Below are 20,577 nucleotides of genomic sequence, written 5' to 3' on the forward strand. Positions count from 1 at the left end.
ATCATCCTACAGAAACTGGGAGGGTTTTCCTTTTATTTGGTGCAGATTTCCATTTCTATAGTCTTTTGTTGCTTTTCTGTGATGGTCAAAAGTGCACCATGACTTTACGGACACACTGTACAAAGATCTCCCGCAGGCTGGGTCAGCAGGTCGGGACCCAACTCCAGCTCCCTCAGTCTTGTGAGTGGCATTTCATTCTATCAGCCCAAATTTTTCTGTAACATGGTCCCACCTGACAGAGTGTGTTTGAGGACTCAGTGAGATGTGGACAGGAAATGTTCGTTACTGAACAGAAATTGGTCTTTTATCTCTGAGTTAGGAGGAACTCAGAGATAAAAGACCAATTTCTTATGTCAGGACTGCACATGCTCCAGGCTGTGAGGTGCTCACCAGCAAGGCCAGGGGTGGTGACAGTGGCTGGTGACAGTGGCCAGGGCCAGCAGACTTCTGCGGCTCTTGTTGTTTTATTGGTGATTTTGAAATTAAAAATTCTCATGCTGCTAAGGACTTCAAAATTACACAAATTGTAAATCTATAAATACTATGAAAATACATCAGTTCAAAATTGCTGTGTTGATTTTTTAAAAAGATTCAGTAGTAAGTATATGAGGAAAGCACCCAAAGATTTTCCCTGTTGCTGTTTAGTTTGCCAGTTCAGCTTGATTGTTTTATTATTTAGGATTAGATTGAATTATCACAGACAACATTGAAATAATAGTGGCTTAAACACAGACGTTCTCTTACATTTGTATTTCCCTTACATTTAAGAAGTAAAAAAAAAACAAAAAAAAAAAACCCTCCAGAGGCAGGCTAGTGTAGCATCCCTGTGTCACCCTGTTCTACTGAGGTCACCTTAGGGCCCAAAAGGGCTGCTGGAGCACCAGCTGTTGTATCTGCATTCCAGGAGATAGGAAGGAGGATGGGGCCTCTCCTGCCCCAACTGATTAGACTGCATTTATATTTCTGAAGGAAGTCTCTGTACTTGACTATTGTCCACAATGCACAAAGCGGGAACTTCACAAAAAAAGGTCCTTTTTACAGGAGGAATAAAACTGCTTCACACACAGCAAGTCTTTACCTTACACACCAGGTGTGCTGGCTTTCAGAATGTGGGCACTTTCGTGTCCCCCAGCAAACACAGCCTCACCCTGTGTATTAATACACAGCCACTAACACCCACAGTCCGCACAGGTAGCCAGTGTTGTTTAGGTGGTGTCTGCTGCCAGAGGAGACGCTCTCGCGGGGCCCAGGAGCCAGCGTGCGTGGGGTGCAGGTCGCAGCAGGGAGGGTGGTCAGATGCCAGCCCCAGGCCCCATCCTGATCGCTGGTGTCCAGGTGGCTCCCCAGGCCTGAGGCAGCTTTGTGTGTGGATGGCTCGCCCGCCCTGTGGGCCGCAGCCCAGCACAGAAAGGCCCTGGGCGGCCAGCTCAGCAGCTGGGAGGCTGAAGCGCCGTCCGGATGGCAGCGGCCAGGGCAGCTGGCGTGGGGCTCTCCGCAGTGCAGCTCACAGGCAGGCCCTGGGCGGCCAGGGCCCGAGCGGTGGTGGGGCCGATGGCCGCAAACTGCGGGGAGAGAAGGCTCTCAGCGCACCAGTGGCAGGGGTGCCGGCCTGTGGGGCCGCCCGCCCGCCGGGACAGCGCTCCGTGTGAATGCCTCCCTGACCGTGCCCCTGGACTGGAACTGGTTCTGTGGTGGCAGAAGGCCGTCACCTCTGCGAGGTTGTCACAGCCCCCCAGCCCCAAGGAGGCCACGCCGTGCCTGCAGCTCGGGTGGCTGAGAGGTCCCAGAATCAGGCCCCAGCACCGTGGCTGCGTCCTCGGAAGCCTTAGCTGCAAATGGTTGTGTTGTCTCAGGGCCTGGCTGGGGTCAGGTGGGACACAGGACAGCGTGTGGCAGGGATGGTGGCCGGACACCCGGGAAAAGCAGAGCAGTCCAGACCAAGGCCCGGAACAAGAGGGTCAGGACACACACTTCTCTGAACCTAACACTCCCCCTGCAGCGGCCCCCACTCCCCAGGGGTGCCGTGAGACCCACAAGGGCTGAAAGGTAGGGACCTTTACTCGGACTTGGGGAGGGCCGCAGTGCTGACGCCTGCCCCCCAGCGCCGGGTCACACCGCAGCCTTCCCAGGCCCCACGGGGGCTGTGATGACCCCTAATAAATACAGTTCCCCAAATGTGTGGATGTGAGTCCTCTGAGTTAAGGACATGAGGAAGGAAAGCTTTTAGATCATTTCAAGATGTGTAGACAGGAAAAAGGGGTAGGATGTTAACACCTGAGCCAAATGAGGAAACGGGCTCAGAGAGGGTAAGTTGTCCAGGAGTACCAGCAGGAAGAGGCGCTGCTGTGCTTAGCTTGGGCCGGGGGCTCTGCGGCCGCCCTTCCAGCTCCACAGGGCTGCCGTGAGTGCGCGGACTTGATGTGCAAGCTCTTGGATTATTAGTAAAGAAAAATTTTAAATCTGGAAAGGATCGGAGCACTGAAAAGCTCACCTTGATTTGACTGATGCTGTCACCAGATAAGTCTTGAATGTGCTTGAGGCTGTACCTAAGGCCAGAGGGGCTGAAAAAGGTGATGCTGGCCGGGACACCCTGCAGAGAGAGCAAGATCAGCCCCCGTGTGGGGTCCAGGAGACAGTTCCCAGTGTCACCAAGGTCCCGAGACCCCACCTCCAGGTGGATTCCCAACTGGCAGTTCCTGGTAATGCTGGCAGGTGGCACCCCCAGCGGCCGAGGTCACACTGCCTAGGGAGTGGGTGCGACCGAGGGGCTGGACCCTGCTCTGTGGTCACTCTGCAGCCCCCACAGCAGGTCTGCCTGGCAGAGGACACGGGCGCTGTGGCCCCATGTGCCCAGCCGCGCAGACTGCCTCTAGCTTGTGTGGCCAAAGAGGCACCGATCAAGTAGGGCAGCAGTTGAGCCTGGCTCCCTGTCAACTCTTCACCCCCCCCCCCCCCGGAACAGAGCGGACAGACGGGGCCCCCGCTCTGGTGTGTGCTGACAGCATGTCCCAGAACCCGCAGGCACACAGACGTCTGTCCTGAGAGGGGACGGAGAGGCGTCTCACTGAATCGAGATGTGGAACTCTATCGATAAACTCAAACAGGCGCCCTGCACTCCCCACCTGAAGCCTCCGAAGGTCACGTGGTCTGCCAAACCCCACCCAGGCCTTCCAGCCCCTGCCCCCACAGCTCCAGAAACGCCACAGATGGAGAACAGCATCCAGACCACGGTCTGTCCCGGGCTTCCTGGGCTGGGTGCTGTACGGAGCTGTCTCCTCTAATCCACCCAGAACCCTCCCTCGGCGGGCCTGTTTCCAGTGCAGACACGGAGGTGGCGTCCTTAGTCACACAGCTGGGTGGGGGTGCGGGTGGAGGATGAAACCACGCAGAGAGCTCGTGCCTCCCACCGGCCTGCTCCGCTGGTACCCACCCTGCCCGGGCTCTCCCTAAACAGCACCCACCTGCTTAGAATAGTAGCTGTTCAGGTTCACTTGGATTCCTGGGTGTGGAATCGTCTGATAGACCGTTAGGCTCTCCATGGGAATCCCTGGACACGACCAAAACCAGGAAACAGAGTTATTGCCCTGGGGACACTGTGGAGTCCGCACTGTGGGCAGCCAGTGGCATGGCCGAGCTCTAACTTGTCCTCCACCCTGCACAGGTGGGCTCGCGGCCCTCGGCGGCCTCCCAGGGCCCCTGCGGGAGGCTGAGACACAGAGGAAGGACAAGAGCCTCGAGACTGCTGGCCTCCTTCGTACCCACGCTGCCTTTTGTTTCCGTGTGTGTGGGTGCCCACAGGACTGTCCCTGGCCACCCCACTCCTGATGCTGTAAGCCAAAATTAATTTGAGACTGTAATAAAGACTAAAAGGCATTTTTTCTAAAGCATAAAGGAGCTGTAGCCAGGAGACAGACTCAGGTAGCAGCCTGAATTGTGTCTCGCCGAGACATGGGGAGGCCACCTTTCACAGCCAACGATCCCTCCCAGGTGCTCTGTGAGGTATTTTATGTGAGTGAGTGAGGTCTCCAGATCGTGCAGTGGGACTGGACAGGGCAGGCCTGTCCCGGTAGAGAGAGGAGACGGGGCTCCTGTCATGGCTGACAATGAGCAGGGCGGAGCTGGGGGCCCTGGGAGCTCAAGGCACAGAGATGTGAGGGCCAGCAGCAAAGGGCCCAAGGCTCTATTTATAAAACTTGGACCCTTGGTTAATCTTGGGGAGTCCATCTCAGCAGATAAATTCCTTCCCAGGGTTCTTATAAAATGAACTGTTGTTCTCGGGGTCCGCAATGCTGTCAGTGTGGAACCTGACAGAGAGCTGGGGGTGTGGGCAGAGCTTGGGGGGCGTTTCCCAAGCCTGGGGGCAGAAGCAGGCCCCCAAGAGCTCTGTACACCTTGGTCCCTGCAACCTGAGGCCAGGCAGCACGCTCAAGGACAGCTCAGGGAGAGGCCATGAGCCAGGAAGGGGCGTGTGGGCCTGAGTCTGGGCCCGCTACATCCCCGCTGGCCACGTGCCCTGAACTGGCCACTGCCACCCACGGCCCCGTGTGGGTGTTGGGTTAGGCTCTGAAGTGTCTCACATTCCCTCCTGTTCCGCTTCAGGGAGGGGCAGGCACGGCAATGACCAGCCACATGTCCTCATGGACAATTGCCAGGTAGGACAGCCACAACGCAGTGAAACTGTGTTGGGCCCCAAAACCTCAGGCTTGTAGAAGTGAGACGGGACAGGAAAGGAAATCGAAGGAGTCTCAGCAGAAAACAGCAGCCTACCACCGTTTCACACCAGCACCCGACATAAACGTGGAAGGGTCAGCCTCTGGTTTGCATCTGGCTTCGCTAAGGGTCCCTGGGACCACCCTGTTGGTTTTCTCATCTTGTCCAGAGGCCACCATGCTTGCCGAGCTTCCTGTTCAGTTTCTGCAGTTGTTCCCGGCAGTGTTTAGAGGGCGATGCTAATGTGGGCAGAGGAGATACGATCTCGCCCCGCTTTAACACGGAAGGTGAGTCTACGATCATCCCGGGCAATGCTCCCTGTGTGGATGGCGGGTGGTGTGAACCAGTGGAGGTGAGCACGCTGACCACAGTTCCGTGAGCCGTTTGCGCGTCGAGAGCCGGCGCTGTGCTGCGGGGCTCATGGCGTGTGTGCGGCAGGTTCTGTCCATCTGTTCCCGTCTCACCCTGAGGTTCATACCCCAGACCACCGATGACCCAGGCCCTCTACATGACAGAAGGGGTGCAGGTGACCCTGGCATGCTCCAGGGCACGGCTGCTATCAGAGCGAGCCCAGGGGCCGTGGGGGATGCCGGGGAGCGGGGCTGCGGTGGTGGAGCTGGAGGACGCTGCGCGCCACCGCCCATCAGCTCCCCCTCAGGGTTCTCTCATGGGGACCGACCCCGTCCCCCGTCCCCTCCTCCCACCCAACCCTTCTCTTGGTGACGGCTCGGGGACACTGCACGTTCCTGCTGGAGCTGAGCAAGCCCAGGGGAGCAGCTCTGACTCCAAGAACCAGACTGGACGCCCACTCCCGCCCGGGCCCACTGTCCCCATGTCCCTGCTGGGCTGACCACAAACATCACCGCACACTCTCGACTGACCCCCGAAAGGTGAGGGGCCGTGCATGCGGGTCACCTTTGTCCTTGAGCATTTTTGGCAGGATCTCTCCCTTGAGGGCTCCGCAGGGAAACAGAAGAGGCAAGGCCGGCGGCTCCCCTGAGAACAGAGACCCAGGCTGAACGGCTCTGCAGACGCTTCTTTGACCTCAGCTCTGGTCACTGCAGGAGGAGGGAGCAGCTGCCATTCTCACTGACCTTGTCACCGAAGGTCACACGGCAGTGTGGGCACCAGTGCCTGGACAACTAACCCTACACAAACCAGGGTCTGCCGCCACCTTCACTGGACTTGGAGGTTAGCGGTCAGGCCTGGGTGTGCACTGGAGCACATTCCCATCCCTGCAGCAGCTGTGGACAGCCCACGGGTGGCTCCGCTCACGAGGAGGCAGGGGACAGGCAGCCAAGACACGCTGATGTCCACTACTGTCACAGCCAGAACAGCAGCCACCAGCCAAGTGCCCAGGGGGCCTTCCAACAAGCCCAACCACAGAGGTATGCAAGGGGCCTTCGGAAGATTCCAGAATCTGCCCCTGCAGCATCTCCTCTGTGCGTCCAGCAGAGTCCTGAGCTGCCCATTCTCATTCTTGGATGCCGGTCACACTGGGGAGACGGGGAGGTCAGCACCCCCCTCCCGGTCCAGGGCTAGCATCTCGTCCTCACTGCCCACCAGTGCCCAGCACAGGGCCGGCTGGAAGCAAACCCGAAACTGTCCTGCTCCCACACTCTTTCCCAGCGAGGGGAGGGTCTACGGCACGCCTCAGGAGGTCACAGGCAAATGCAGGCGGACCTCAGAGGCACTGTGCAGGTCCCAGACCGCCGCAGCAGGGGGACCTCTCAGTGCCACCAGTGGGAACCTTGCCCGCCATCTGTAAACAGCTGGAGCACAGTGCAGCGTGGTCTGCCCACCTGCTCATTGCTGGGACAAGCTTGCCTGCAGGTGTTTAGCCAGAAAGGCCAGTGCTGACCAGGTCAGTGTAAAGCAGTCTGGCTCCGCAGGGGTGAGAGATCGGGGTCTCCCCAGGACAGTGGGGAGATGTGGGGCTGGCCGGGGTCTGATTCCACACAGAGGGCCAACAGTGGGGCTTGCAGGCCTCACTCCCCCTCCTTTCACAGGCAGGGGCCAGACTGCAGGCCTGCCCAGGCTGAGACAGAAAAGGCAGTGAGTGCGGAGCCTGTAAACAGCCACCGCAGGAAGCCAGGACAGGACCCGGAGCCTGGGCTGTAAGCGCCTCTCCGGGAGCAGCTGAGCCATCTAACCCTGACAGCCTCAGGTCTGCAGGCTGTCACCCTCTGGCTTCCGCTGGTGAGAATCCGGTCGCACAGGCAGGGGGCACTTAATTGCAGGTAATTAGGATAATGAGTCCGAGTGGGGGGAGGGGAGGGGAGCCTGTGGCTGCGGTTCTGCCTGTGAGCTCCCAGTGCAGAAGGACACACTGCCAGTGACCAGCAGCCCGGGCTGTCTGCTGACTCGCTCTCTGATGGAACCGCCCTCTACCCGCACCAGTTAACTGTCCCTTCTTCTCCATAAGGGGGGGTGTCCTGAGAGGGAGGAAGAATTGTCTATCAGCACAATAAGCTGTCAGGGTACATTAGTAACAGCTCTAGGCACAATAGTGCCCATCATACAGTAAATAAGGGTTTGTTAAGGGAAATAAATAAGCAATAACTATGAATTAGCTATTTACTCCAAGCATTGGAAGTAAAGAGTCTTAGCTTTTAAAATTAAATTTCAGAGTTTCCTGGGGGAGAAAGTCCTGAACGCCTTGGTACACCCAAGGTGGAAGTGCTCATTGGCAGTCCGGATGGATTCTTATTTGGGTATTCTAATTGCAAACTGAAGATTTATTAGGGCCTATAAACATGCTGGTCATAAATCAGAGGAAGTAACAAAGGCTTTGCAAAGAACCCAGGCCAGTACCTCTGAGATTTAAGGTCCGACTCTACCCTCCAAGCCTAGGCTCAGTTAATTGAAACACCAGCGTGTTACCTCAGATGTGACACGGAGCCTCTCTGCCTTGTGTTTACAAAGCCAGGAGCACAGCTTGATGGCTCTGGGCCTGACAGTGAGGAATGACTCTTGTTCATCCACTTCCAGGACCCACGCGTAACTGTGAGTACAGCCCCTTTCCTGCCTGGGGAACTAGCTGGGCCACATGTCCCATCAGGGAGCTTTCCCTCATCCCACCCACAGGACCACTAATGACTCCTGTAAACCTGGAGGGTGTCAACAGCATCATTTACACTGATTTCTATTGTACATTTAAAAAGAGGGCTTTGGCCCTGGCCGGTTGGCTCGGTGGTGGAGCGTCAGCCTGGTGTGCGGAAGTCCCAGGATTGATTCCCGGCCGGGGCACACAGGAGAAGCGCCCATCTGCTTCTCCACCCCTCCCCCTCTCCTTCCTCTCTGTCTCTCTCTTCCCCTCCCACAGCCAAGGCTCCATTGGAGCAAAGATAGCCCGAGTGCTGGGGATGGCTCCATGGCCTCTGCCTCAGGCACTAGAATGGCTCTGGTTGCAACAGAGCGACGCCCTGGATGGGCAGAGCATCGCCCCCTGGTGGGCATGCCGGGTGGATCCCAGTCTGGAGCATGCGGGAGTCTGTCTGACTGCCTCCCCATTTCCAGCTTCGGAAAGATACAAAAAATAAAATTAAATAAATAAATAAAAAGAGGGCTTTGATCTGTGTGCCAGTGAGCATTATCCTTGAAGGGACATTAGAAACAGAGCTGAGATTGGATCATTCTGGAAGGCAAGCGCACAGGGGGAGGAGCCCACTCACAGACCCCTGCCCCATCCTTTGGAGTAGGGTGGAGGGAGGTGGGCTGAGTCTCAAGCAGGCAGACCTGGTCCCAGGGGGGCTTCTACACTGCACAGTCACCCCACCTTATCACGGAGGCACCAAGGAGCGACCCTGCCCGTGGCAGCTGTGAGACCAGCACATGACATAGGGGGCCCGTCGGGTGGCCCTCTCCCACTTACTGGAACAGATATATTCTGCAAGCTTTTCTGCATTCCCGCTGCTCTCCCCTTCTGCATCCAGGCCGAGTTTACTCACTGGAAGACAACAAAAGTACATTGCTTTCCATGGCTGTTCAAGTCCCTCTCTTCACACTGTCTGAGGTACAAGTGCAAAGGCCCTGTGGCACTGATCAGAGCTGGGGCCTGGCCCCAGGCTTCCTAGATGGGTGGCTATGGGGGATGCTCCAACTTCTCCAAGCCCCTTAGCTCAGGCACAAGGGGTGGGGGACACAGCCATCGGGACTGTTTGGAGGATGATATGAGCTGATAGGAGCAAACTGCTGGCTGTCTCAGAGGGGCTTAGAGAGGTGGTTTTCCTCAGTCAGGAGGTGGGAGCCTCTGAGACCCATGGACATCAGAGAGCGCTCATTTGGGCAGGGAGCCGAGGACAGCCCACCCAGGGAAGCGGCATGGGCTGACAGGGTGGGATGAGATGGACAGGAGGGAGGAGAGGTTCATAACCATTTGCCACACGGCAGGTGAGTTAGGGCAAGGGCTGTGCCGGCCACTTGTGCAAGACTCCATCAGGACCCACACTCTCCCAGGTGGAGGGCTGGTTGCCCTGCAGAGGGTGTGGAAGCAGGAAGACCCGGGGCAGCGGGGTCAGTACTGGAATGTGGAGCTGCTCTGAGAAAGGAGGTGCTCACAGGAGGCTGGCTAACACCAACCGCAGCTCGACTGCTGACACCACCTCGAATTCAGACCGTGAGGCAGGCGCTGAGTCCCTGGCGGCTGTGAACTCCGCCCAGGAGCCACACCCCTGCTTACTGGAATCGCCAGCCTGCCTAGAGGATCAGGAAGGTCGCAGTGCACCCAAGAACCTTGAAAACATCCCAGGAACGGAACCGGGACCGAAGTGCGCACAGTGATGTTGGTACTTGGCTCAACATGAGTGTGCGTTCTCCTGTGGTCCTAGGCACTGGGCCCATGCTGAGACTACGGGCAGAATGGTGACCAGGGTCCCCAAACTTTACACAGGGGCCAGTTTACTGTCCCTCAGGCCATTGGAGAGCCGGACTATAAAAAAACTATGAACAAATCCCTATGCACACTGCACATATCTTATTTTAAAGTAAAAAACAAAACGGGAACAAATACAATATTTAAAATAAAGAACAAGTAAATTTAAATCACAAACTGACCAGTATTTCAATGGGAACTATGCTCCTCTCACTGACCACCAAGGAAAGAGGTGCCCCTTCCAAAGTGCAGCGGGGCCAGATAAATGGCCTCAGGGGGCCGCATGTGGCCCGTGGGCCGTAGTTTGGGGACCCCTGGGTTAAACCATGGGTTGCCTGACCTGTGGTGGTGCAGTGGATAAAGCGTCCACCTGGAACACTGAGGTCGCTGGTTCGAAACCCTGGGCTTGCCCAGTCAAGGCACATATGGGAGTTGATGCTTCCTGCTCCTCCCCTCCCCCTCTCCTCCCTTCTCTAAAATAAATAAATAAAATCTTAAACCATGGGTCACTGACAACTAGTTCAACCTCTAGCCCCCCTCTTCTCCCCAGAGGTGGTAGTGAGGGGCTGGAATCTGAAAGTTCCTACTCTGATCACGGGGCTGGTTCCCCTGGCAACCAGCCCCAACCTGAGGGTCTTTTTAAAAATCATCTTATTAAAATACATGTAGGTGAAAGAGGCTTGTTACGAATAACAAAAGACACCTTTCTCTTTAACACCTAGGAAACATCAAGGGTGAACAAGGGGACGAAGACCAAATACGGATTTCCTCTTATAAGGCACATCTCAGCCTGTGTGGGGAGCCCTTCCCCTGGATGCTCACCCAGAGCAGCGGTAGCGCTGCCGACCACGTACACCGACTTGGCGTTCCATGTTTCTTTCAGAGACTCCTCCCAGACTGTGGAACAGGAGAGCAGAGGTGAGCTGCAGAGCACCAAAGTGGCCACATGGACTGCTGCCCACGGCTGCGGGTTCGTCCTAAACCTTGTCAGCAAGGCAAACGAGTTAATGAGCAAGTCTAAAAAGAACAGCACCCCAAACTAAAACACCACTTTTGTACTGTTTGTATTCTGTAAGAATATTTTTTAAAAATCACTTTGGTAGATGTTTCAGGATGACTTGCTTGAAAGAGTAAGCCATTTCGACAGAAGGCCCTGAAAGCATTTTTAACATGTACTAGAAAACAAACATAACTTGAAGAATTAATTTGCATGGTGATAATAAAACATTTTTAAACCTAGACTTTTAAAGAAAAAGTCACCAGTCATTAAGAAAGAGGTAACTTGAAGTCTAATCAAGCAATCCAATTGGTTGTATTTGGAACACAAATCTGAAAGGAGTCGGGAGACGATAGTCTCATTAATCCATTAGGTCAAAGTAGAGAAAATACATTTGAGGATCACAAACACACACAATGAATAGAGAACGCTACTGTTTCATGACAAAAAATAAACATCTTTAAATCTGGATGAAAGAATGACAGAGAAAATGGATTGTATAAATATATAAGGCCACTGGGTGTTCAATATCTTTTTAGAAGGTGAGGAAGCCTAGTTTTTCCTTCCTAAAATCTGATTATGAATATAACTTTCCTTTAAATTCAACAGTCGCGCTAGCCTTTACACACCTATGATAAATTTCCTTTTAAACAGTAATCAAAGATTGAGTTTCACCTTTCTTTCCTACCCCACACGTGTAACATTTATTTAGACATTCTCTCTAGCATGTGAACAAACCTCTGTCCAAGCCTCACAGCAGGCGACAGCTGGAGCAGCCCCCGACCAACCGGAGGCCTCACTGGAGCCAGCTCTGCCCCCGGACTCATGTCTGTCCCTGTGCAGGTCAGCAACCCCCTCCCAGACCCGGTCAACAAGCGGGATCAACTACACCTTCCCTGACTTCATCAGTTGCTGATCAAACACGAAATGTTGGGGACAATGCCCCTACGCCGCAGAGCACTGTGGGGAGTTACGGCGTCCACTCTGGGGCTCTCTCTGTCCACCACCTTCAAAGCGCGCACACAGGGCGCCTGAGGCTGGGAGACAGAGCTGCTGAAGCACCCTGGGGGCACGTCAGCTTCTCCACCTCCTGTCTCTCTCTACTTTGGAAATGATGGCACTTCCTGTTGGAGCTGCCACTCTGATCGGCCAGCACGAGTCCTCATCCCTGAAAAAAGTGTCAGACTTTCTCTGCGGCAGAGGCAAGTGTGACCTAAGAAATCATCGAGAAGGGGCATTTTTTTGCTCTAATGAAGGCCTAGTTAAATGGAAGGGAGAGACTGATAACCACTCACCACTGTCTTGAGGCCCGCTGTGTTCCAGGCTACTCACACACCTGTGCCCAACGGCCATGTGGCCTTGAAGAGTGTCTCACCCCCTGCTCTGAGGCCCTCGTCAGCTGGAAGCACGAACCATACCTGCCCGAGGTCAGGCATGGAGGACGTGCCTGGTCCCGGGAAGACCCTCAGCAGTCCTAGCTAGCTCCCGGAGGAAGCAATGAGCCAGTGGTGCAGGATCAATGGGCCCACGTTACACACAGGGAAACTGAGGCTCAGCCAGGTCAAGGAGCTCACCACGGTCAGAATGGTCCTCTGAAGCCGGCCCACTTTGCCACACAGCCCGGCTGGTAAGCTCCGCCCGCTGCCTCCATTTGTCAATATGACCAGCCGGTCAGGCCTGACCGCCTGGCGCCATGGCCTCGGACAGGTGCTTACTGTCGCTGAGCCTCAGTGTTCGCATCTGTAAGGTGAGGACCACAGTGTGCATGCCCCTGATTCAATGAGAGTGAGTGTAAAGTTGACAGCCTGGTATACAGCAGGCACTCCATAAACGTCAGTGTGAAGCTGTTCGAACACACTCAGGTGGTTGTTCAGTCTGAACACCGGGCTCTGTCGGCTTCAATGGAGGGGAGGAGAAGGGCGAGGGTCTCAGACACGGTCTGCCATGCAGTGCCCAGCATGTGCCCTGTCTTCTCGCGTATCGCTGGGTCTTGTCGCCCCTCCAAGGAAGAGACGGGCACTGACACATTCTGAGGGGAGCCGGCCACCTGGCAGGGGAACACTGAGCCACCCCCGCAGCCACATCCGTCTGGGACGTCGGGAGGTGGCAATGTCTCCTGCTTCCCATGGCCGGGCTGTGACCAGCACCAGAGGCTAAGAGGTTCACAAGTCCTCCTGTGTGGGACATCAGGACACAGCTCATAAAAAGGTGGCTGTCTGCTCCCTCCAACATTATACAAACATGAAACAACTGCACCTGAACACATTCTGAGCTGAGTCACTACAGGCGTTACCCTGAAGGGCAGCTATAGGAACCGGGTCTTGCCAGCAGGGAAGCTGGCGCGCAGACGGACGCATGGGGCCAGTGCGGCTGCGCGGGCCACCTCACCTTCAGCACTCCCGGCCTTCTCCAGGCTCAGCTGTGCGGCCTGCACGGCTCTGGGGCTGGTGAACACGAGGCCTTCGTACCTCTCCGGGCGCAAGAGCTGCACAGCGAACAGTGAGAGGCATGTCACAGGATGGCTGCACTCCACACCACCCAGAATCCCACTGCTCACAGGAGCATTTCCATTAATCCACTCCACCCATCTCTCCATCCCTCTGTCCACCCACTCGACGCTGAGGGCTGAGCAACCTGGACCTACTGTAGGCCTTAGCAGTGCAGATGACGCCCTCAGAGTTTCCCTCAAGCAGCCTGGGGCGAGGGAGAGGGCAGGCCCCACGCAGGGCGGAGGGTGTGACGGAGCAGAGAGGGGAGAGGGCAGGCCCCACGCAGGGCGGAGGGTGTGACGGAGCAGAGAGGGGAGAGGGCAGGCCCCACGCAGGGCGGAGGGTGTGACGGAGCAGAGAGGGGAGAGGGCAGGCCCCACGCAGGGCGGTGGGTGTGACGGAGCAGAGATGGGAGAGGGCAGGCCCCACGCAGGGCAGTGGGTATGACGGAGCAGAGAGGGGAGAGGGCAGGCCCCACGCAGGACAGAGGGTGTGACGGAGCAGAGAGAGGAGAGGGCAGGCCCCACGCAGGGCGGAGGGTGTGACGGAGCAGAGAGGGGAGAGGGCAGGCCCCACGCAGGGCGGAGGGTGTGACGGAGCAGAGAGAGGAGAGGGCAGGCCCCACGCAGGACAGAGGGTGTGTTGGAGCAGAGAGAGGAGAGGGCAGCCTGCTCAGCCTGGTCTGGTGTGCAGGCAGGCAGGAGACTTGACCTGTGTTTGCAATGAAACAGGACTGCTCTCCAGGGGCCATGTCCAGGCTGCTGCCCTGATTTTCACAGAAAATGGTGGTAACATCTGCTGGCCGTCTATTCTGAGTGAGGTGGCAGCTGTCATGTACCTGTCCCCCCACTGCTCTGAGAGTACCCGTGAGAGGGTCTACTCTCATGGCAGGTGGATAAAACAAGTGGCGTGGGAGGCCTGGGAGGCCACCGAGGGGACAGGGGCTGCTGCAGAGCGTGCTCCCTGCCTCACCGGCCTGATGGAGGGTTCAGAAAACCCTCAGGGGCAGACTGGCTGGTGGCGGTAGGTGACCTTAGGATGTTTCTGACCACGAGGTCCTAGAGATCATCTCACACCACGAGGTCTCTTGTTCCCTTTTAAAGCTGCTCATGGAAAAGCAAGTCCATCTGTGCCCCGCCCACGGTCCTGGTCTGGAATGTGACAGATGCCAGCTCAGTGCTTGTTGAATTGAATGATTAATCAGATATTCAGCTCAAACTGAAGGGAGGAAACAGGAAGGTTTCCCATGGAGTGACGGACAGGGCTGGGTGCACAGAACACGACCATGAGCCCAGTGCTGACAGGGGCTGAGTCAGTCTCTGAACCAGGAGAACGAACACGTCCTAGCCCGTGCGGAGGCTGGGGTGGGGGGTGGGGGGTGGGGGTGTAAAGGACAGAGCCTGCCCTGCTGCGATCAGCGCCCTCCACGGCCAGCTCTTCTGGGCCTCCGCATCTTGTCTTGCTGGAGGGGCCCGTGGAGGCTCTTGGGCCTCCCAATCCTGGGGCCGGGTCCTGGAGCTGGTGGGGCGGAGCGGCCCTGGTTGGAAGCCGAGTAGGAAAATGAGGGAAGTAAGGAAGTCCTCCAGCTTGGGTTGGCACGGACTTTACAGAAACCAAAGGCATCTCAGGGAGAAATCACGGTGCTCAGACACCGGTGGACCTTACCTTCTGCGAGAAACTGGGGAGAGACAGAAACTCAAATGATAAAACAGGGAGCAGAGTGGCCTCAAGTCCGTGTAATCCTAGTTCCTGCAAGTGAACAGAGTCCTGGGTTGGCCAAGGTGCTTTGGAAAACAAGGAGAGGCTGAAGGAATCACATTGACAACTTACTCTGTGCCGACTCCTCAGTATTAGTGGACACCCCCCCCCCCCTCACTGGTAAGGCAGTGCTGGACTTCTTGGGGCCAGGAGTCTCAGGCACTTACCCTGACATACGGATCCGGGCCACCGTCATCCTCCTTGGCATCTTTCAGTAAAAGAACCTTCATTACTGCCTGGCAGTCCTTACAGGGTGCTGTGACAGAGCAGGGGACAGGTCCTAGTTAGGTCTCAGGGCCTCCACCTAGGCCACGCCGACAGACCGCGGCACGGGGAGGGTGGGGCAGTTAGCCGCCGGCGGGGGGGACCCAGCCCTTGCACACCCTGACTCAGCAGTAATGGGCTCCTTCCTTAGGAAGCCCTGGCCAGTGATAAGGCCGAGGGACAGTGTGCTAGCACTTGATACCACTTGGGTGGGCAGACGAAAGCCATCACAGAGAGCCAGTGTCCTAGCCACACACTGAAGGCTCATAGAAGAGGTGCAAAATTTGAAATTTGCCTTGTATCAATAACAAACAGAGAAACGGGTCTCTCATGCTAAAAGGAGGTAAATAAGTCATTACCTCCATTTCAAGATACACACACTAAGTGGCTCACAAGCCACCCTCCACCCTGCGTGGGGCCGGCCCTCTTTCCTCTCTGCTCCGTCACACCTTCCACCCTGCGTGGGGCCTGCCCTCTCCTCTCCTCAAGAAATAACTATATTAACTCTTCTACTTTTCAAAGGATGTTTTACAAATGTTGTTGAGTATCCTGAGATAGTCTTTCAAAAGTTTTCTAACACTCTAGAAAACCATTTGTCAATACGTATCAAAAGCGTTATATACTTCACATCCTTTCTTCCTATAACTTCACACCTAAGAGTGAATACCAAGGCAGTCCTCATAAATGTGTGCAGAGGTGGACAGAAAGGTGCTCGCCCCGGAATTCTGTTACCGAGATATAAATGGTGCATGGCGCAAAACGAACTGCTTTGTATCTAAGCAGCCGAACCCGGGTGAACAGGCAGGTGTGCAATCGAGTTCTAGTTCCTGCTGCCGTTGGGCTCTCAGCCAGAGACCAGGGGCCTGGGAGAGTGGGCAGCGTCACTTCTGTCATTTCCTGAAGTGACTCAAAATGTGTCTCATACGGAAATCAGGAATCGATCTTTCTGTGATGGTCACTCTTGTGTCAGCCTGGTTGGGTTTGGGTCCCCGTTCCTTCTCAAATGCTCCTCTTAAGTGTTGCTCGAAAGGTATTTCGGAGATAGGGTGAGGTCCAGCGCCAGGTGACTTTTGCTAAGACAGAGAACAGGAAGTCCTAGAGAAGTGGGGCAAGCCTGACTCCATCAGGGGAGAGGCCCTAGGAGCAGGACGAGGCCTCCCGGGGGAGACGGGGCTCCTGTGGACACAGCGGCAGCTCGTGCCGAGCCCGGCCCCCCTCCTCGGCTTGCACTGTGCATTTCAGATGCACCCCACAGTTGCACAGATCAACTCCTTGCAATAAGTCTCCTGATATTGTATATATCCCCTACTGGTTGTGTTTCTGATTCAACCTTCCAGTTCTGGGGTTCTAGGAATCTGGCATGTCACTAAGTGGCAGGTAAAAGTTGGCATTTTCTGCTAAAGCAGCAATATTTCTAGGACACACAAAGCAAGCAACTCTTGTGGGATTAAAAAGTGGAAGCTTATTGTTCTTGGAAGCAGGCAATCCTGCAGCCCCGAATCTCTCTTCAGCCCGCCACGCCCCTGCCACACCCCTGCCGCGGCTGGAGGCCCTGTGGTATGGATCCCGGTGTCTTGGTGTCTTCGAAGGGGGTGTTAGGAACGCTCTCAACCAGCAGGAGCTGGTCTCTCAGCAGCTTTCTGACCTCGGCAGTGACACCCCTGGGGCCCCCTCGGGGAGATTAGGTGTACACTGTTTATTGGGGGTGGGGGACAAGTTCAAGTACCACTAGGTGCTATGAAGTGATGTGGTGGAGGGGACTGGGGCGCTGAGAGCGAGTCACCTCTTCGGGGGACCTCTCTAAGGAGGAGGCATCTGAGTTGAGATCTGAATGTCAACAGCAGTGCGAAGACTTGAAGGGGGTGACTTGAGATCTGAGTGACAACAGCCAGAAGGAGAAATGCTGAGTCAGAAGGGGCCCTGGTATCCCCGGGGGGAAGGGTAGTCCGAGCTTGAGTGGAAAGCACAAGGTGGTCTTGGATTCCCGGAGAAAAGGGGCTGACTGCACTGAGAGGTTAAGGCGGGGGGCAGTGGTGAGATTTACACTTTAGAAAGGGCTCGGCTCTGTGACCGGGGTGGACACCACTGTAGGTTAGACAGTGGCAGTGGTTTGAGCAGTGGGGAGGTTAAGACATGGCTGGACCGGGCATTCATACCAAAGACAGAGCTAACTATTCGTGTAATTCCAGGTGAAGCCACCTGTCCAGGCCTGGTTTGTAATAGTGGGGACCAGGAGGAAAATAAGTGTTTTTCTTCTTTAATCCCGCCTGGACTTGGGGTTTGCTCAGAGTAATCCTGTCTGTAAGCCACTAAATAGTGATAGGTAGTGACGTGTACCAGGCACCGGGTATACAGTGTGATTCCTGCTCTCCTATTTATGGAAGGTGAAAAGACATTTTACAGATAAGACTAATGACATGAGCTAACAGTGAAGACTGAGCCAGTGGATTGGCACTCCAGTCCTTGACTGAGTTCAGTTCCCTGGGTCATTGCTGTGTTTTCTCAAAGGAGAAAACCACAGGCAATGTATTTATCCATATTTTCCCCTCTCATTCACACTCTGACCATGAGCTCAACACTGGAAACCAATGTGAGGACACAGAGTAAGGCTCCCTCCCCCCATTCCTGCTTATCAAAGCAAAACATGCTCATTGTGGAAAATTTGCAAACTATAAAAAAGTGGTTTCTCAAAAAACTAAAAACAGAATTACCATATGATCCAACAGTTTCATTTTTAGGTATATACTCAAAGAAAATAAAATAAAAACAGGGACTTGAATAGCTATTTGTACACCACGTTCAGAACAACATTATCCTCAATAGCCAAGAGGTGGAAGGGACCCAAGTGCTCACTGATAGATAAATAAAATGTGGTCTATCTATACGGTGAAGTATTATTATTACTCAGCCTTAAAAAGGAAGGGAATTCTGACACATGTGGTATAACGTGGATGAGCTTAAAAACCGTTATACTAAGTGCAACAAGCCAGTAGTCACAAAGGACATGTTTTATGATGCCACCTAATATCATATACCTAGAATAGGCAAATTGATAGAGACAGAAAGTACGATGATGGGGAAGGGGGCGTGGGAACTGGTGTTCAACTAACAAATTTCAGTTTTTCTAAGAGGAAAGACTTGCGTTCAGGAGATGGCTGGGGTGAGGGCTGTGCAACACTGTGACGGTACTCGATGCCACTGAACTGTACACTTAGAAATGGTTCCAGTGGCAAAATTTATGTCCTCTATAGTTTACTACAAGCAAAACATACAAAGAAACGGGGGAACAATTATCCACGATGTCTCAGTGTAACTCTGTTGGTATGTTGGCACCATGCCTTCTCCCTCATCTTTCTAAATGAGCCTTCTGCTAAGTCTTTTTTTACAGCTTCCTCTCTTGTATGTTATGGTAAGATGTTTTTGCATAGGTGTGAGACCCGACAGGGATATGTTAAGCTGGCCCATCAGATGTGGAGGCCTGATGTGTAAATACACTAATATCCATGTGTGGCTGGCTAGACGAGACTCAGGGGAGACGGAACTGACAATCCAATCACAGGGGGCTCTGGGGACACTTAAGGTACCTTGATTCCAAGTCCTGTACTGGCTGACTTACCAAGGGTTATTATCCCTGCTCTGCTTAAACCTCTCCGGCAGCGGCCACCTCCTTACTAGGGGCAGCTCAGTACAGTGTTAGAATCACGTGCATTCACCCATTTCTCATTTTACAAAGAAAAATGAAAAAAGGAAGCCGCTGTCATCTTTCATTAACAACTACCTTTTAAAATTAATAGTCTTTACCACAGTCTGCAAACTGGTAGTCTGTGGCATAAACCTGGCTGGTCGATGAATTTTATTTTGCACCCGTTTTAAAAACGAGGTATTTCTTATAAAAATCCAGAATTCCAGGTTCCCTTAACATGTAAAAATCTTGACAGCACTGGGTTCATGTTTCCACTTGGCCACCCCTGGCTACAGCTATCAGGGGCACCCTAGTGTGTCATAGTTCCCTGCATCTGTGCTCTCAAAATAGGCTCTGGTGGGTAGTTCAGATCTCCTTGCTGGTCCTGAAACAGGGTAATCCTGTCTGTAAGCCACCAAATAGTGACATACAGTGACTGTGTACCAGGCACTGGGTATACAGTGTGATTCCTGCCCTCATATTTATGGGAGGCTAAAAAATATTTTACAGCTAAGTAAGACTAATGACATGAGCTAGGAGAATTGTTTGAGTCAGAAAGGGGTCCTGGTGTCCCCAGGTGGAAGTGTAGTCCGGGCTTGAGCGGTGGAGCCCTGCTTTTCAAGAAACTTTCAAGTCAAGAAATGTGCTTAAGGGCCCTGGCCGGTTGGCTCAGCGGTGGGGCATCGGCCTAGCGTGCAGGGGACCCGGGTTCGATTCCCGGCCGGGGCACTTGGGAGAAGCGCCCATTTGCTTCTCCACTCCCCCCCTCCTTCCTCTCTGTCTCTCTCTTCCCCTCCTGCAGCCAAGGCTCCATTGGAGCAAAGATGGCCCGGGCGCTGGGGATGGCTTCTTGGCCTCTGCCCCAGGCGCTAGAGTGGCTCTGGTCGAGCAGAGCGACGCCCCGGAAGGGTAGAGCATCGCCCCCTGGTGGGCAGACGTCGTCCCTGGTGGGTGTGCCAGGTGAATCCCGGTCGGGCGCATGCGGGAGTCTGTCTGTCTCTCCCCGTTTCCAGCTTCAGAAAAATACAAAAAAAAAAAAAAAAAAAGAAATGTGCTTAAGGAGGGTCTGCTAGGGACAGGCATTGGGATCATTTAATCATCGACAAGGCCATGCCACCACTGTTTTGGGGACATGCCGGTAGGGTCGGGCCTGACCTGGCGTGGGGGCACCTGCACGGATCCGGTGACCCTCCTCTGGGGCCGATCACTGCCCCGGGACAAGAGCCCCCACCCAGGCCAGCAGCGGCCTCGGTTCCGCTCTGGGCTCGTCCTTCACTTGCTAGCGCCGTGTCGTCGTCGGGACGGTTGGCTGGCGGGGACACCTACCTCGCCGGGCTGGTGAGGCCCGAAAGGTCTAGGAGCTGGGGCTGAGATCAGCACCCCCACTCGGAAGTTGCCCGGGAGCGGGAGGAGGCGACAGTATCTCGCGGTCCCAACTTGGAGGCTGTGAGGATGCCGAAGCGAGGTCCAGGTGGGCGGATCCCTCACCACGTGGCCTGAGCTGCCATGACGACGGCCGGCTAGAGACCCCGAGTACCACTGCAGAATCTACCCTGAGCCGGTCACGGCTGCAGCAAGCGCATGCGCGCCGACATCCAGGCCCGGGTCGTGGGGGGTGGGGGGCACGCATAGAGATGGGTCGAACCACTGCGACAAGAGAAGGGAGAGCCTTGAGGAGGGGTTGAGGAAAGACGGCGGAAGCAAGGAAAGGCTAAGATAGGACCCAGAACTGAATTTGACTCTGAATCTCAAAGATCACGGTCGTAAATCCCAGCAGGGGCCTTGGGGTTGCCGGAGACTCAGC

At 54.9% G+C, this 20,577-nt stretch overlaps 1 protein-coding gene across 2 annotated transcripts; it reads right to left on the reverse strand.

The window, feature by feature from the left end:
• Positions 1–640: 640 nt before the first annotated feature.
• UROS (uroporphyrinogen III synthase) lies at positions 641–20,371 on the reverse strand. Of its 2 annotated transcripts, XM_066239940.1 has the most exons (10): positions 20,100–20,371; positions 14,995–15,083; positions 14,735–14,818; positions 12,969–13,065; positions 10,406–10,480; positions 8,585–8,659; positions 5,626–5,706; positions 3,462–3,547; positions 2,492–2,590; positions 641–1,562 (listed from the first exon to the last, which is right to left on the reverse strand). In XM_066239940.1, the coding sequence occupies exons 2-10, from the start codon at positions 15,055–15,057 to the stop codon at positions 1,428–1,430; spliced, it is 795 nt and encodes a 264-aa protein (XP_066096037.1). In that variant the 5' UTR covers positions 15,058–15,083; positions 20,100–20,371; the 3' UTR covers positions 641–1,427. The 2 variants fall into 2 exon arrangements, with proteins under 2 accessions (XP_066096037.1, XP_066096038.1); XM_066239941.1 differs by lacking the exon at positions 5,626–5,706.
• Between the last annotated feature and the right edge of the window lie 206 nt (positions 20,372–20,577).

Source organism: Saccopteryx bilineata, chromosome 7 (genome assembly GCF_036850765.1).
Source record: "Saccopteryx bilineata isolate mSacBil1 chromosome 7, mSacBil1_pri_phased_curated, whole genome shotgun sequence".
Lineage (NCBI taxonomy): Eukaryota > Metazoa > Chordata > Mammalia > Chiroptera > Emballonuridae > Saccopteryx > Saccopteryx bilineata.